Source organism: Boleophthalmus pectinirostris, unplaced genomic scaffold, assembly GCF_026225935.1.
Source record: "Boleophthalmus pectinirostris isolate CB_2022bp ecotype Guang Dong unplaced genomic scaffold, ASM2622593v1 HiC_scaffold_7, whole genome shotgun sequence".
In the NCBI taxonomy this organism is placed as follows: domain Eukaryota; kingdom Metazoa; phylum Chordata; class Actinopteri; order Gobiiformes; family Gobiidae; genus Boleophthalmus; species Boleophthalmus pectinirostris.
In genome coordinates, this window is record NW_026571473.1 from 7,848,739 (window position 1) to 7,862,458 (window position 13,720).

General features: G+C 38.1%; 2 protein-coding genes across 5 annotated transcripts in view; one reads left to right on the forward strand and one right to left on the reverse strand.

The window, feature by feature from the left end:
- rfx2 (regulatory factor X, 2 (influences HLA class II expression)) overlaps positions 1-6,756 on the forward strand; it is a 58,325-nt gene extending 51,569 nt beyond the window's left edge. For all 4 annotated transcript variants that reach the window (XM_055164558.1, XM_055164561.1, XM_055164560.1 and 1 more), the window contains 3 exons: positions 239-392; positions 1,017-1,059; positions 2,477-6,756. In XM_055164558.1, coding sequence (XP_055020533.1) covers positions 239-392; positions 1,017-1,059; positions 2,477-2,598 — 319 coding nt within the window. In that variant the 3' untranslated portion in view covers positions 2,599-6,756. The remainder of the gene's footprint in view (positions 1-238; positions 393-1,016; positions 1,060-2,476) is intronic.
- Positions 6,757-6,764: 8 nt separating this feature from the next.
- fcho1 (FCH and mu domain containing endocytic adaptor 1) overlaps positions 6,765-13,720 on the reverse strand; it is an 81,104-nt gene continuing 74,148 nt past the window's right edge. The window contains 9 exon segments of the mRNA XM_055164557.1: positions 6,765-7,969; positions 8,948-9,115; positions 9,369-9,433; positions 10,675-10,869; positions 11,267-11,401; positions 11,897-12,052; positions 12,395-12,509; positions 12,592-12,811; positions 13,170-13,276. Coding sequence (XP_055020532.1) covers positions 7,941-7,969; positions 8,948-9,115; positions 9,369-9,433; positions 10,675-10,869; positions 11,267-11,401; positions 11,897-12,052; positions 12,395-12,509; positions 12,592-12,811; positions 13,170-13,276 — 1,190 coding nt within the window. The 3' untranslated portion in view covers positions 6,765-7,940.

The following is a 13,720-nucleotide window of genomic DNA, read 5'->3' on the forward strand; positions in this document are numbered from 1 at the left end:
GTGAAGTTTTATGATCTGACTTTGTCTCCTCATGTGTATAGTGTTGTTATTGTAACTAAAACCACTCCCAGTGGAAATGATGACACTGTAAATTCTCATTGGAGTATGTGCTCAGACTAATCCTCTGTGTGTGTTTGTGTGTTTGCGTGTTTGTGTGTTTGTATGAATGTATGAATGTATGTGTGTGTGTATATGTGTGTGTGTGTGTGTGTGTGTGTGTGTGTGGTACCCCCTACAGTTCGATGGTGATCCGGGACCTGACTCTCCGCAGCGCCGCAAGCTTCGGCTCCTTCCACCTGATCCGCCTCCTGTACGACGAGTACATGTTCTACCTGGTGGAGCATCGTGTTGCCCAGGCGACCGGGGAGACGCCCATTGCCGTCATGGGAGAGGTACAGAGCCAGTGTGACCCATAGAGGGCTGCATTATATTTGCAAACTAAACAAAAGCACAGTTTGGAATGCAACAATTGTTAAGTTACAAAAACTGCAATTATTTATACAATTAAATGCCCTCTATAAACAAACAAAAATTACCTTCTTTTTTATAAAATCCCTGTAGATCAGACTGTTAAAAACATGTTTTAATATTTATTGAATTCCTGTTTTTCGTGTAGCAGTTAATATTTCATCTTCTGTTACATTTTAATGCCCCTGGACAGATTTGAAATGTGCACTGTGATCTGAATTCTAATGTGAAAACATTACAGATGATACTAACAATGAATGCCAGGAAAATCACAATGAGATGTAATTCTAAAATCATGCAGCTCCGTTTAGCCACGAGATACTGGCCACTTAACAAAGCTTTTGATGAAGTTGATTTAGACCAGATTTTGACTTTAACAAATTTTCCAAACTTGAACAACGGCAATATTGAAGCAGCATCCATTCTCATGCAACTTTTAATACATTACAACATAGTTCCATATCAGTGAGAAACGTTTTGGTCATAACATTAATATTTTTTTTTATTAAGTTTATATATATTTTTTTTTCCTTTTTTTCTCATTTTAGTTCAGTGACCTAAGCTTGATGATGCCCTCCCTACTGGAAAAAGGTAAGGCTTTTAAACTTCTGTGTACCTGATTATATTTTAAATATCTATCATTTAAACCAGACCCAAGTGTGTGGACAGTGGAAAACCTTGCTTATATTGGTTTCTAATTGCCCCACAGTGTTTGGGGGCATCAAACGCTCATCTTAATGTATTCCTTTGATTTATCGTTCCTCTTTGTTATTTAAAAACAGTGAAATGCTCTGCTCAGGCTGAGTGACATATCCATTAATTATAAAGTACAAGCTCAGTTCATCCCACAGACTCTTCTCTCCCATCAAACGCACTGACACAATATGCAGCAGCTCATACCAGAGTATAAAGACCTACAACCTACAAGAAGGCTGTGCTATGAATACAAATTTATTTCAAATCATAAGTTATCAGCATGTGTTTTAATTGCACAAAACACCTTTAAAAGCAAGCAGTCTTACTCTGAGTGGGGTCGCCTGTCCATAGATCTGATCTGTAAGTTGTCCTGGTGGAGATAGATGAGTTTAATGCCATCTGGGGAACATTCCAGACAGAGTAATAACATCTCCATGAAGACAAGCTGGTCATAGTGAAACGTCTGCGTCATGTTCTGAAGGTGAAAGTTAAAACTGTACTTCGGAACATTCTCCATGGATAATTTTATGCCATATTCTGGAGGATTATAGTCAAAGGAACAATATTTCCATGGAAACAAACAGGAGGCCTTTTCCAGTTTGAGTAAGAGTCAGGTTTGTGGAAATGAAAGCTTGCACAGACTGAAAACATGTACAACAGGGTCCTCTGTGGGGCCAGAACGCCCCTGAAAACGAGATTCTCAGTAGGATTAAATAAAGGTTAAATAAATTCAAATGAAATAAATAAACAAAAGATTGCAAGTTTTTGAGTGCAGTAAAACATCTAAAATGTATAAAGAAGACATGCTTTTATTTTAGTTTTTTGGATAAAAAGTTACACTGTTTGAACAGAAGACGCAAAAGTGGTGTCACATCTTCACTTTTTATTCCACGTTTAGACGAACGTTTTCAGTAGGAAATCTGTGTGCATACGGTGACGCAAAAGTGTGTGGAATTTGATTGGGTTTGCATGCCATCCGATGGTTTTTCTTTGTACTGTATGTATGTGACATAAACGTGTGCGTGACGTGAGCAGATCTGACCAGAGTTTTGCGTCTTGGGCAGTGTAGACAGAAACATAACAGCAGAGCATATTCAACTTTTCCACTCTGGAGGATGGTTTCAGATATTTGTATTTTTAAGCCCCAAAAATGCCATCAACGTCTAAACAAAAGGCGCTTCTGATAAAATATTTTGTCGTTTTTACCTGCAAGCATTCTCGTGTAAACAGTGCTCAGTTTTACTTCTATCTTAATTCCCTCTCTCTTTTTCTCTCTTTTTCTCTCTTTTTCTCTCTTTTTCTCTTTCCTCAGATGCATCTTTCTCCGATGAGATGAGTGACATGGGCAGTGACGCTGACACCTCCCGAGGTCCCACCGAACCGGCCGTGAAACGAGAGAGAATCGAACTCACCCACCCAATGCAGGAGATGTGAGCCTGCACCCAATAATCTGCACCCACCCAGCCCCCTGCACCCATCACTTCTGCACCCACCCCCTCTCCGCACCCACCCAACCCAAAACCTGACCACAAACCTGGGCTCTCCTCTTGTCCCTCTGCCTCTGTAATGTACATAGAGAAGAGGGCAACTATGTCAAACCTCCCCTTTGAATAACTTTTCTACTCACAGAGGGAGTCGTCATTATTTTTGTTAACTGTGAATGAGTTTGTGCAGTTACTTTCTTGTTCGGAGCGTGTGTCTCGTGTGTACATCTACATAGCCGTGCCATAGAGTCATTGGGAGTGCCTTAGATACTTAAACCACCACTATAACAGATGTCTATGACCTATGACCTTTGACCCCTCAGCTGTGCCTCTACCGCGGTATGAATGTATCAGATTTAAACCTCAAAAATGTTGGAACGAGCACCTTTTTCTATGGATTAGGTGTGGGGTGTAATATCGCAGCTAAAACTAGAGCCATGCAGTCTATAACTCACCCAAAGGACCTCTGCCTCTCTCCTCTGGTCAGGTTTACACTGGTGCAGCACTGGGAAGGTAACTGTACTTCAGCTGTACTTCAATACAAGCTGGAGTGTACTACATGTTACTGCAGAAGATGTAATATTGTTAAATGGTTAAATATATTGTAATTGTCCTTGGGAATGCACATCTAATCTGATTCTTGAAAATAATACACAAAGTTTTTAAGGTGCACCGTGTCATATTTCTAGTTGAAGGTTGAGTGCTGCTCGTCTTCATAGAAATGTTACTGCTTTGTTTAGAATGTTCCACAGTATGGATTAAACCTATCTATCATGAGGGAGATACACAGGTTACAGCACTACACTACATTACAATTCAGATCTGTGGAGAGGAGCCCCTATTCACAGAAGGAATTATTGTATTTTTGTGCAATAGAAACATTCATATCAGTTTAATGTCATACCATGGAACATTCCAGGCAAAGGAGTAGCATCTCCATGGAGACTACCATATTATTCAAACTATAAGTCGCTCTGGAGTGTAAGTCGCACCAGACGAAAAATGTGTAAGAAGAAGGGAAATTTATTTTATAAAATCAGAGACCAGGAACCGACATTTCATCTTGAAAATCAAGTTCTAGTAATAACAATAGAACAGAGAACAACAGGCTGTTAATGTCACATATGAACAGTTCTTCAGATAAATATAACATAAACAACAGAACAGAACAAGTTTACCAAACTCTCCATCTCACTCCAAATCACTAAATCCATTCAATTCTTCATCCTCCGTGTCACTTCTGAGCGACTCCGCGACTTTCGGAGGTAAATGGAGCACCACTTCCTCTTCTGTGTAGCTGTTGTCAGACTCAGCATCAGTATCAGTTAAAATTATTCTGGCCTTTCTGAATCCTGACAGGCTGGTTTCAGTTGTCTTTATGTTTGTTTAAATTTTAAATTGTCAGTGATACAGAAGTAACGGTGCAATTAACTCATGATCCCAGACAGGACAGTGGCTTTTTCTCTTTCTTCTGTAACTGACATGCGCAGTAGAGTGCAAAGTGACAGTGGTACAGGAGTACACAAGCCTAGAGCGCCCTATTGCGACTGTCAGTGTGAACATTTTAACATATAAGTCTCAGGACCATCCAAACCATGACAAAAAGTGCGACTTATAGTTCGAAAAATATGGTAGTAGGTAGGGGACCCTCCACCAAAAAAGTTGCGCAGTGCACCTTTAACTAAGATTGCTATTTGTCAGAAAATTACAGTTTTGTACCAGATATACCATTTTAAAGAAATAAAGCTATTCAAATTAATGCATGACAAGACTTCACTTGGACCCAGAAAACTTCACTACATATTTATGCCTTGAATTTATATGTGTAACTTCTGGTTTCTGGTAGTGTGTTTGCCACCGTCTCGTCTCTGTGTGATGCGAGTGTGTTGCTTTCAATATTCCACAGTATGGCATTAAACTCATCCAGCTTGCATTTATTTAATTACAGGTCAATTACAAAAAAAGACCTGTATAAACACGCATACTTACCTCTCTACAGACCTAACCTTGGTTTATGAGATACTGTGGAATATTCCAGGCAAAACAACAACCTCTCCATGGAGACGAGTCAGTGGCTAATCCTTCACTAGAAAAGTTACATAGTGCTTCTTTAATTGGTTTACTAAGTCAGTTAATAGAGCCACTATGTCTTAAGAATTGCGAGATAGAGCTAAGGTTACTGCAAAACTGTACACAGTAATATCCAGTTATGTTTCAGTACACTCTTTGCTTCAGTAATTAGGAGTTACCTCAGCTTTGCCCTTATTTGGTATCACTTTCTCCCTATAAAAATACATCTACATGCTCTACTGACCTTACCCACAATGCACCGCTCCAGTGGAAACCTGCTCAGAACTGCAGTCTGTTGCTTGGACCCTGTTAGACATCAGTGCTTATAATACCTCAATGGATTTCTATGCTGTGCTCCTTTAGCTCAAATGACATTAGGCGAGTGTTGAAAATGTAGCCATTGGAAAAGTTTGGAAAAAGTCCTTTGTTTTTGGTGTAAATAGTTTTCAAAAACTCAATTCAGCAAAACTATCAAATCTTTATTATAAACAGTACAAGTGTAGCAGTAACGTCTTTGATTACATGAGATCTTTAAACTGGAAAATAAGCCTTTAAATGGTCAAATATTTCAAACGCACTAATGTAAGAGCTTTCTATAGGTGACAACCAAAAACTGCTTGGTTACTTGGTTCTAGTCTAGAGGTGGGAGATATACGCATAAATGTTTTGGAGATATAAAAAAATTGAATATTGAGACTTTGCAGCACGTATGTTTACTGCAGAATGTTCAGTAGTTGCCATGGTGACCAAATGCGCACATTAGTAAACGCAGCCTGATGTGTTTGTGGATCAAATTTCAGATAAGATTGAGAACAAATAAAAAAATGTATTCAAACAACACATTTTTAAGGAGTTTGAAGCGTTAAGTCTCATTTAGGAGTTTGATTTTCCACAATAAAGGTGAGAGTGACTAAACTGTCTATCTAAAATCTAGGTCTTAAACTGTTATTTCTGATCAGATTGTGTTAAAACAAAGCCCAGATTAAAGTCTAACTTGAGTTAAAAAAAAAAAGCCTTTGACAGAGCAGTGCCTACAGTTAGCATTCAACCCCGAAAGAATGTTGATAACATCAGTTGCAAAGTATCAGCTTTATGTTTTTATAAATATAAAATCTATTGAAAATGCTGCACACTTTGAAATAAGAATATAAACTGACATTTCTGCACCTTTTTTGGTCAATTTTATGGTCCGTTTACATTTTGTGCATTAATTAAACCTGAGCTACAAAATTTCCAGGATTTTTAGCACATTTTTCCTATAATATTGTCATTGTCATTTGCGATTGTGCAAATAAATAAATAAATAAATTAATTAATTTAAAAAAATCATTGATCATATCTCCCACCTCTATTCCAGGTTTTATATTTAAAAAGACAAAGTATGTGTGTTACCTTGTCTGCAATCTTCACATCTGCAAAGAGTGGATGTGGTTTATCTGTCCATTAAAACAAATATAACTATAAAATCTATCTTTATATGAAACGTAGAATGTGTTTGTGGCCTGATTTATTATTATTTTTTTCTGTTGTCAGAAATGGAAATGAATTGTAATTGATTATAGACTGATACGAACCAATCAGCTGTTTGATGTATGAGAATATTCTTGGATTTAAAACAAAAACTGAGAATTTGTATTTATAAAAAGCAACTTAAAATATCTAAATTGGTTCAACTAATTTCTGTCTGATCCCGTTTTTTGTTTTAGCTATGAAATAACCTTGTTTTATATCTCGTAAAGCGTGCCTGGCTGTCACAGTAATCTGCCTTCTTTGGATACAGTACTTTCTATGTGTACTACTCGTTTTGTAAAGCTGTCTAGAATTTTGAATATTTTTTATTATAGGTTTTTGGTTCTTACAAGTATAGTTATTTTTGTGCATTTTTGGATTACACTCTAGGCTAAAGAGGGACGACATGTACGTTTAAATAAATGCATAGTTAAGCTGTATTTTGTACTTCGTCATGTAATAAACTGTAAACCAAAAAGTGTGAGTTGTTTTTATTTATTTTTATTATTTATCAAACAAAAACTTCACAAACAATTGTACAAACAGCTCAAATCTACCCACATCTTTTAAATAGTATGTACATAATTAAAAAATACTACTTACAATGGCAACTTATTTTTATTGAGTTCAGGTTAAATCATCCAGTGTTTTTGACATTACAGACCCTATTCTCTGGGTTATGTTCACGCTGACGCATTTTCAAATCAAAACTGTATTTTTAAAAGTATTATTTAAAAACATCTGAGTTGGTTATAGTCGAAAAAGTTTGGAAATTGTAGGCATGTCTCGCTACTTTAAAGGTGCGTTGTGTAACTTTTCTGGTGGAGGGTCTGTTAAATGCTTTTCTCCATGGAGATGTTGCTGCTTTGTCTGGAATGTTTCACAGTATAACACAATTAAACCTTTCTGTCCTCATGGAGACCAAACTAGACCGAAGTTACAGGTCAGATCTGTGGAGAGGCGACCCCGCTCACAGTCAGAATCCTTGTTTTTCTAGGTATTTTTGAGCTATAAAACCACCTGTAATTGAACAAATGTAAGGTGGAGCAGTTTAAAGTCATACTGTGGAACATTCCAGGCAGAGCAGTGATATCTCCGTAGAAACAAGCAGGTGACGGACCCCCAACCAAAATGTTATACACCTTTAACAGGATATAGGGCTCCAGCTAACATTAGATTGTATATTTAGACTTTTTGGAATATATTTTACCTAAATAAAGTTTGAAATATGGTGACTGAAAGTTTCAAATCGAAAATATTTACAGATAAAGTGTATTATTGATGAAAATAGGACATCATTTATGAATTTTTGCCATTTTGACCTTATAATGATGATGTTATAAAAGTTTTTTTGGTATGTGTTTGAGTCTGTCTAGTCCCGTTAACAATTATCAAAATGTAAAGATTATTTTAATAGTTATTTCCAGTCCTAGAAGGATTCAACCGCCCAAAGTTTTCAAATGAAAATGCAGTAATGTGGACATAACCTTAATACAAAGGCACAGATATCTGATTTAATACAAAACAAATAACTTCTACATATGGATTTTACAGAACAGCTTTGAGGAGGCAGAAGTACAGACGGATACAACACAGGTTTAAATAAGAGTAGAGATAATTGAGGAAATGCTTGGTCTCAGTAGAAGTGCACGGCGTCTTCAGTGTAAAGTTTGTGCAGTGCTCTGACCGTCCAGCAGGGGGCTCAGTGAGCCTTTAGAGCGAGCATCCAGCCATGTACTTCCCTGTTAACACACAATATACAAAAAATAAGAAGTCAAATATATGTTTTATTCATGACAGCAAATTTGTTTACGTTAAGAAATAGCAAAAGTACATTTAAAGGTGTACTATGCAACTTTTGTCTGCTCGTTTCCATGGAGATTATCGCTTTGCCTGGAATATTTTACAGTGTTGTATATAAAATGTATAAATTTCTCCACAAATCTGATGTGTAACTTGGTCTGGTTGCGTCATCAGCTTGTCTCCATGGAGATAGATACGTTTCAAAGCATACTGAGGAATATTCCAGGCAAACAAACACGAAGATGCCAATTCTAGACCACAAAAGTTATATAGCTCACCTTGTTTCAAAGAACTGTACCAGATTTTTGTGTTGTTAAATTCTACAGACAGAGCTACTTATGTTAAAACTCTTTGCAGTGGTTCAAAGTTATTCCTCACTTTTCTTATGCATTCAGAGCATCCTAATTATTCACCACAAAGAGTTTATGAAGACTTTTCGCAACTTTAAGAGGCTACAGCGGAGTTATTAGCCTGCTAAGGAGGACAAAAATGCTTTATAATTAGATGCTTTTACAATATATCTGTCTGCATTGTGATTTTAATGGTGTGTTGTGTAACTTTTCTGGTGGAGAGGCCAATACTCTGCCTAAAACCTTACATTTACTCAATTACAGGTGGTTTTATAGCTTTAAAATGCCTAGAAAAACAGGCATTCTGACTGTGAGCGGGGTTGTCTCTCCACAGATCTGACCTGTAATTTGGTCTGGTTTGGTCTCCATGAAGATAGAAAGGTTTAATGCCATACTGTGAAACATTCCAGACAAAGCAATTACATTTCCACAGAGAAAAGGACTTGACAGACCCTCCAACAGAAAAGTTACACAATGCACCTTTAATGTCTGTCTTCTTTCACCCAGTTTTTTGCGTACAAACTGAGCTCTACAAATGAACCTGCTTTACACTGAATTATAACTGACCTGTTGCGAATCTCTTCTTGATGAGTGACATCCGGTACCTGCTCCCCACCAGCTCCAGGTCCATCCCAGAGAGAGAGGCCCCGGAGCCCACGAACTGCACGGCCAGGCTGGGAGCCGGGCCCCGCGGAGCCTCCAGACACTGCCAGCTCGCACACAGGGTACCAGAGCCTGAGGGGAGGAGGAGGGGTTAAACATATAAATAGGGCTGTAGTGGACTAAAGAAATTCTTGGCTGATGCCCTGCGTATCAGTTAAACGACTAAAAGGAGCACATGCTTGTAAAACCTTTTAAAATGATTAGGATCTTCCACAAAAGTAACTAAGTAAATCAGTAATGTATAATAGAATATATTGTATAAGTAAAGGGGGAGTGTAATATTGTGCTGGGTTATAGAGAATTAAACAGTGGACAGAGCTCTGACCTTTGCTGTGGTTGGTGGGGGACAGATTTGGCAGTTTCCACAGAAGTCTCCTCTCCTCTGAGTTCCTGAACAAAGGAAGAAAAACATATGAGAATTTAACGTTTATCAAACTTGAGTCAGTTTGTAACAGAAAAATATTCAATTAGTTCACTTCACTCATACAACAAACTCATTCACAAAATAAGAAAATGGCTAACAAATGGTGACTGCACAAACAAATTTGAGAATGACAATTTCTATTTTCCAATAAGGATTTATTATTGATTAATATTTATTATTTATTATTGTTATTGACCTTCATTTTAATAATAAATATATAGACTTTGCACAGGGCCAAGCTCAGACCAATGCTTTAAGACACACGGGTCTGAAACTGTATCCTGTCTCTATTTCTGAGTGTGATTGATAGGGGTGTGCAAAAAAATTGAAATATCGATATATCTTATCGTTTAATGTGATGATACAGTATTGATATCGTGGGCTGCTGTATCCATATATCACCAAGATTATTTTTTGATATATTTTACTAAATTATTTTGTTCAGAGGAAGGAAACTCGTTTATGCAACACATTTGACATTTTCACTGTTTTGATGATTAAAATGTTTGTGTTTCATATGAACTTTGCACAAGAAGTAATTTAACAAAGAGTGTAGTATTACAACCATGATTTAGCCTTTATTTTTTATTTAACCGCCTCAAATCGATTTGAAATATATCGTATCAAACTGAAGGTACACTGTATGGAATTGTGGCCTATGTATCGTGGTACGTATCATATCGGCAACGTATTAATGATACCTAGCCCTAGTGATTGACAGGTGGAATAACCAGCCAAACAGTATAAAAAACCATGGCAGCTTATGAGAAAAAAACAAACAAAAAACGCAGAACACTGAGAAACCACTCACCTCTGTTCACTCAATAAGTGATGCACTCAACACGTATGTATTTGAGGTAAAAGAAGTAATTTTTTAAGACTGAATGATACAAGATTCAAGCAGAGATTTTGTGCTATAAAAATCAATGGCTCCGACTGGACCATTTCAAATAAAGACAGTTGTTTATCACTCGAGATATGATGTAGAATCTTGGTAGCACATCCTTCATAATTAGTTTTATCGTTTCATAACATGTCTCCTTTACCCTACATTTAAATCTACATGACTCACACTCAATGGGCTCTAGTGCAAGTGGCCACTACACACAGACACCTGCATGACCACGACAGTAATAACACACTGTACATGAGGTAATACACAATGTAACATGGAGCAGATCACAGAGACAGAGCTCCTCAGTCTCACCATGAGGCCGGGGGCTGGCACTGCAGGTCTGTGGCGGTGTGGTCCAGAGGGAGGAGGACCTGGACGGCGGTGAGCTGAGTGGAGGGGGCAGTGGCCGGGCAGCAGTGATAATCCAGAGACACACGAGTCACTGTGCCACTGCGCTGGCACTCTGCGGAGAGGAGGAGGGGGGCACGGCCGGGGTCCTGAGAAGAAGACCTGAACAAGAGATACAAGGAACAGAGTATGAGTCGATTAGTGTACTGAAGATGAAGGTTAATCGACATTTTTATTACTTATTTCCATTTAATTTGATTTTTACTTGTACATGCACGTTGATATAATTATGCCTTATTTGACACCTGTCTCTTGTCTCGCTATTATATTATTACCATTTCTATTTTTTTCTCTTTGTCATTATATTATATTGTGATGTATGAGCTACTGTTCCAAGTAATTTCTCTTGTGGATCAATAAAGTTTGTCTAAGTCTATTTCTGTTTATTAAATTACAGTTATTATTGAGTAAAATAAATATAAAAACAACAATGTATTGGATTTATATAGTGCACAAACTGAGACTAGAGTATAATACTAACATATCTGAGTGTGTTACCTGGTATTTAATGAGAGCCACGTTGTAATATGAGGCCTGGGGGTTGAGCTCCGCCTCCCTCTGCAGATGCACCTGTAGAGCCTGCATGTTGAACCAGAAGTCTCTAGTCTCTGGGTCACTCTGAGAAGGGTCACTGTAGAAATACAACAAGGACATTATAAACCTAAAAATCAACATTAAATGTACTGTCCCTGAGTTTTACCGTTTCAAAAATGTGAACATTTTTTAAATGGTTTGCAGTGATGCAAAGTTATTCCTTACTTTCCTAACAAATCCTAATTAATCACTGATAAGTTCACAAGTGCTTTTAGGCCAGAGCGGAGTTTTGCTTTCACGGTAATGCTAATAACAATGTGTCACTTTTTAGCTAAATAGACCTAAATAAAAACTTGCATCCTTACTCTGAGTGGGCTTGTGTCATCTAGACCTACTTGTTTCCATGGAAATGTTGTTCCTTGAGCTATAATATTCCACAGAATGGCCAAAAGCACATCTATCTCCATAAAGAATGTCCCAGAGTATGATTTTAACTTTTTATTTCTGTGGAATCATGCAGCTTACGTCCCACCTCCAGAAAGTTACATACTGTTGTTTTAAAATAACAGTATAAGTTAACTTGTCAGCTGACCTGAAGAGCAGTTTCTGATTGGGGAGGAAGTGGTCGATTCGAGAGATGTGGAGGAGTCTGAAGCTGAGCACAGGGACGTTTGGGTGAGCGCTGAAGATTCGAGTGATTCCAGCTGGAAAGGACATGGTGAGGTCCCCCGTGATCTTCACCAGACAACTGAAGGAGACAGACACGGAAGTACTCAGGATTGATGGGGAGCAGGTACAGTGAATCAATTCAATCAAAGGATAAAAATATTTCTATAGTACCATGAGATTTGTAATCAGATAAACATAATATATGCTGATTTAAGGCTTCTATAATAAAGAATATTTACAAATAAAGTAAATTATTTATTGGTAAATTTGTTTAAATACTGCTGCTGTTTTTGTGATAAAACATTTTGTGACATGTTTTAGAGTCCGTATCGTTCAGATAACAATTAAAGATTAATATAATAGTCAATTGTTATTTTAATAGTCGATTAGTAACAGTTATTTTGTATCAAATATAAAATACCGGTTGCTTTGTCCTCCTTTAAAGTATGCGTTGATGTACTCAGTGATGGCGGCGGCTACAGGCCACGCCTCCTGTGTGCTGAGGGAGATCGGACTGGGACCCCGAGACAGGTGCACTGTAAAAAATACACAATTCACTTTTTATTCTGCACGTACACATGTTCATATCCATGTTATTAATTAGATAAAGAGTTTTACATTGTCTTGGGAGGTGGTCCTGGTGCTGACAGGGCAGGGGCGACACCTGTCCTCTGCCCGGGCTGGGGGCTCGGGGGTTCTCCCCCCACTCCCCCCCTCTGGTCTGGGTTCCCCACTCTCCCTCTCTGGTCTGGGGACCCCACTCACTGGGGCTGGAGGAGGAGGAGGAGGTGAGGGAGGGGCTGGGGTCAGGGAGGGGCGAGGAGCACAGAGAACGAGACTGGAACAACAGAGAGAGAAAAGGGAATTCATGTACAAAATGAAGACATTATGAGTATAATCTGTTGGGGGTAAATGCTTTTTGGATTGGTATTTTGTGTTTTAAAACTTAATATCACGAGTTATTTCTGCACCTTTTCTTTGGACACAAGACTGTATCAGTGTATCGTGTATCAACTGGGAGAGCAGCTATTTAAAAGACACAGCTATTCATGGGTTTTCTAAGTGTAAAAAGCTGATTTAACAGAATGGGTTCAGTGCTGCCCTCTGGAGACCATCCAGGATTCATAGAACCATAGTTACATTTGTAAATCTCGTATTTTTGTGAATCATGTTTGTATATATAAAGTGTGACTCACTCTCTCTGAGCCGCTGAGTCGCCCAGAGGTTCTTTTGGCGCGGGTCACTCGGGCTGAAGGAGCAGTGACGCCCTCTGGTGGCTCCTGACGGTATTTGTGCTTTGAGCCTTAAGTTAAAAAAAAACTAAGTTCAGTGAAAATATTTTGAAGCATTTAAATAACTATTCCACAGTATGTCATAAATTAACCTATCTTGAATTTATTCAGTTGGGCTTATTCATGGGTTAGGTAAAAAATGACCTTTTGCAATAACATCTCCATGGAGACAAGTAGGGACAGAGCCTTCTTCGGAAAGGTTACATAGCACAACTTTTAAGGAGTATCTGTCCACAGTTCTCCACAGTTTGGCATTAAAATTATATCTTAGATTTAAATATTAAATTTATTGCTCAAAAATACAAAACACATGCATTCTCTCAGTGAATGTGGTCACCTCTCCACAGACATGACCTGCCTGTCTCCATGAAGATATACTAGTAGACTGGAACATTTCAGGCAAAGCAACAACATCTCCATGGAGACAGGCAGGCACAAACCCTTCACCAGAAAAG